Genomic DNA, 1,068 nt, shown 5'->3' with positions numbered 1-1,068 from the left:
TTCCCTTCTTCCTCCCTTCCTCTTTCCCTCCTCTTTTCCTCCTTTCCCCTCTCCTCCTTTCCCTTCCTTCCTCCCCCTTCCTCCTTTCCCTTCCTCCCCCCATCCTTTCCCCAGGCTCACACCAACCACACGTAGACGAGCCAGCACTGAACCTGTTTCCCCTCACACAATAACCAAGTGTACAAAGGAGGGGATTTCTCTTCGTGGAGATCTCTCCTTCCTTTTCCCTCAGCCCTGGGAAGGTGGAAGGGAAAGGTCCGACCCCGCTCCCCTCCCTCCGCTTCGCTCCTGGTGGCATTTCTTATTTTAAAGCTCACCCTGGAAGAACATGTGTACTTCGAGTTATTTTTAACCCCCCCTTCCCAAAAAAATGGAATATTGCCTTTTATACACGTTTTGTTTCTATGATCCAATTATGCTGTCATAAATTTGGGCGTATATAGCCTCTAAGCCTTTTAGTGGACAGTTTTACGAGCAATTGATGCCTTAGTCGTAAAATTTACGACCTCAGGTTTTTTATTATTTGCCCCGCATGGCCTATAAAACCGAGGCAAAATCCTGTGAAACAAAATCAAGAAGTGAAAGTTTTACCATGGCTCATGTGTAGTTTGGTCATCCACGGGTATATTTGTGGAGGTGGCCGTTGCTGCTGCACTTGTGGTCCTCCTTGTTGTGCTGTTTGCACGGGCTCAGCTTTGATTTCTGCAGAGCCTTTCGATCTCTCTTCCAACGTTGCCGCGTTCGCTGTCTTCTGACTGTAAATTCCTGGGTTTAAAGGTGGGGGTTCGTTTAAAAGATGGCCCGACGAACCCATGACCGTGCAGGAAGGTCGATCGGGGTGAGCCCGGGGGTTTGCAGACATATCCACGCCGCTCTCAGGGTTGGAAGCCCCGGAGGAGGGGAAGGTGATGCTCAGATCCACGCCGCTGTAGCAGCACCTGGATGGCTGAACCTCAGGCACACTTCCATAATTTCCATAACTTTGCATGGCATAGGCAGCAACGTGGGGACTTTGCTTATAAAACGAATTGGCGACGTAAGAACTCATGGCGGAGGAGGGGGAGAGGG

At 50.3% G+C, this 1,068-nt stretch overlaps 1 protein-coding gene across 1 annotated transcript; it reads right to left on the bottom strand.

Moving 5' to 3' along the window:
- Positions 1-97: 97 nt before the first annotated feature.
- On the bottom strand, positions 98-1,062 carry HOXC5 (homeobox C5). The gene has a single exon (XM_003213883.3). The coding sequence runs from the start codon at positions 1,046-1,048 to the stop codon at positions 572-574; it is 477 nt and encodes a 158-aa protein (XP_003213931.2). The 5' UTR covers positions 1,049-1,062; the 3' UTR covers positions 98-571.
- Between the last annotated feature and the right edge of the window lie 6 nt (positions 1,063-1,068).

Source organism: Meleagris gallopavo, unplaced genomic scaffold (assembly GCF_000146605.3).
Source record: "Meleagris gallopavo isolate NT-WF06-2002-E0010 breed Aviagen turkey brand Nicholas breeding stock unplaced genomic scaffold, Turkey_5.1 ChrUn_random_7180001888154, whole genome shotgun sequence".
Classification (NCBI taxonomy): Eukaryota; Metazoa; Chordata; class Aves; order Galliformes; family Phasianidae; genus Meleagris; species Meleagris gallopavo.
This window is presented reverse-complemented; position numbering and strand designations above follow the sequence as displayed.

What these genes read in the sequence shown, in the direction of transcription:
- HOXC5 (XM_003213883.3), bottom strand. Translation starts at nt 1,048, where the DNA reads ATGAGTTCTTACGTCGCCAATTCGTTTTATAAGCAAAGTCCCCACGTT.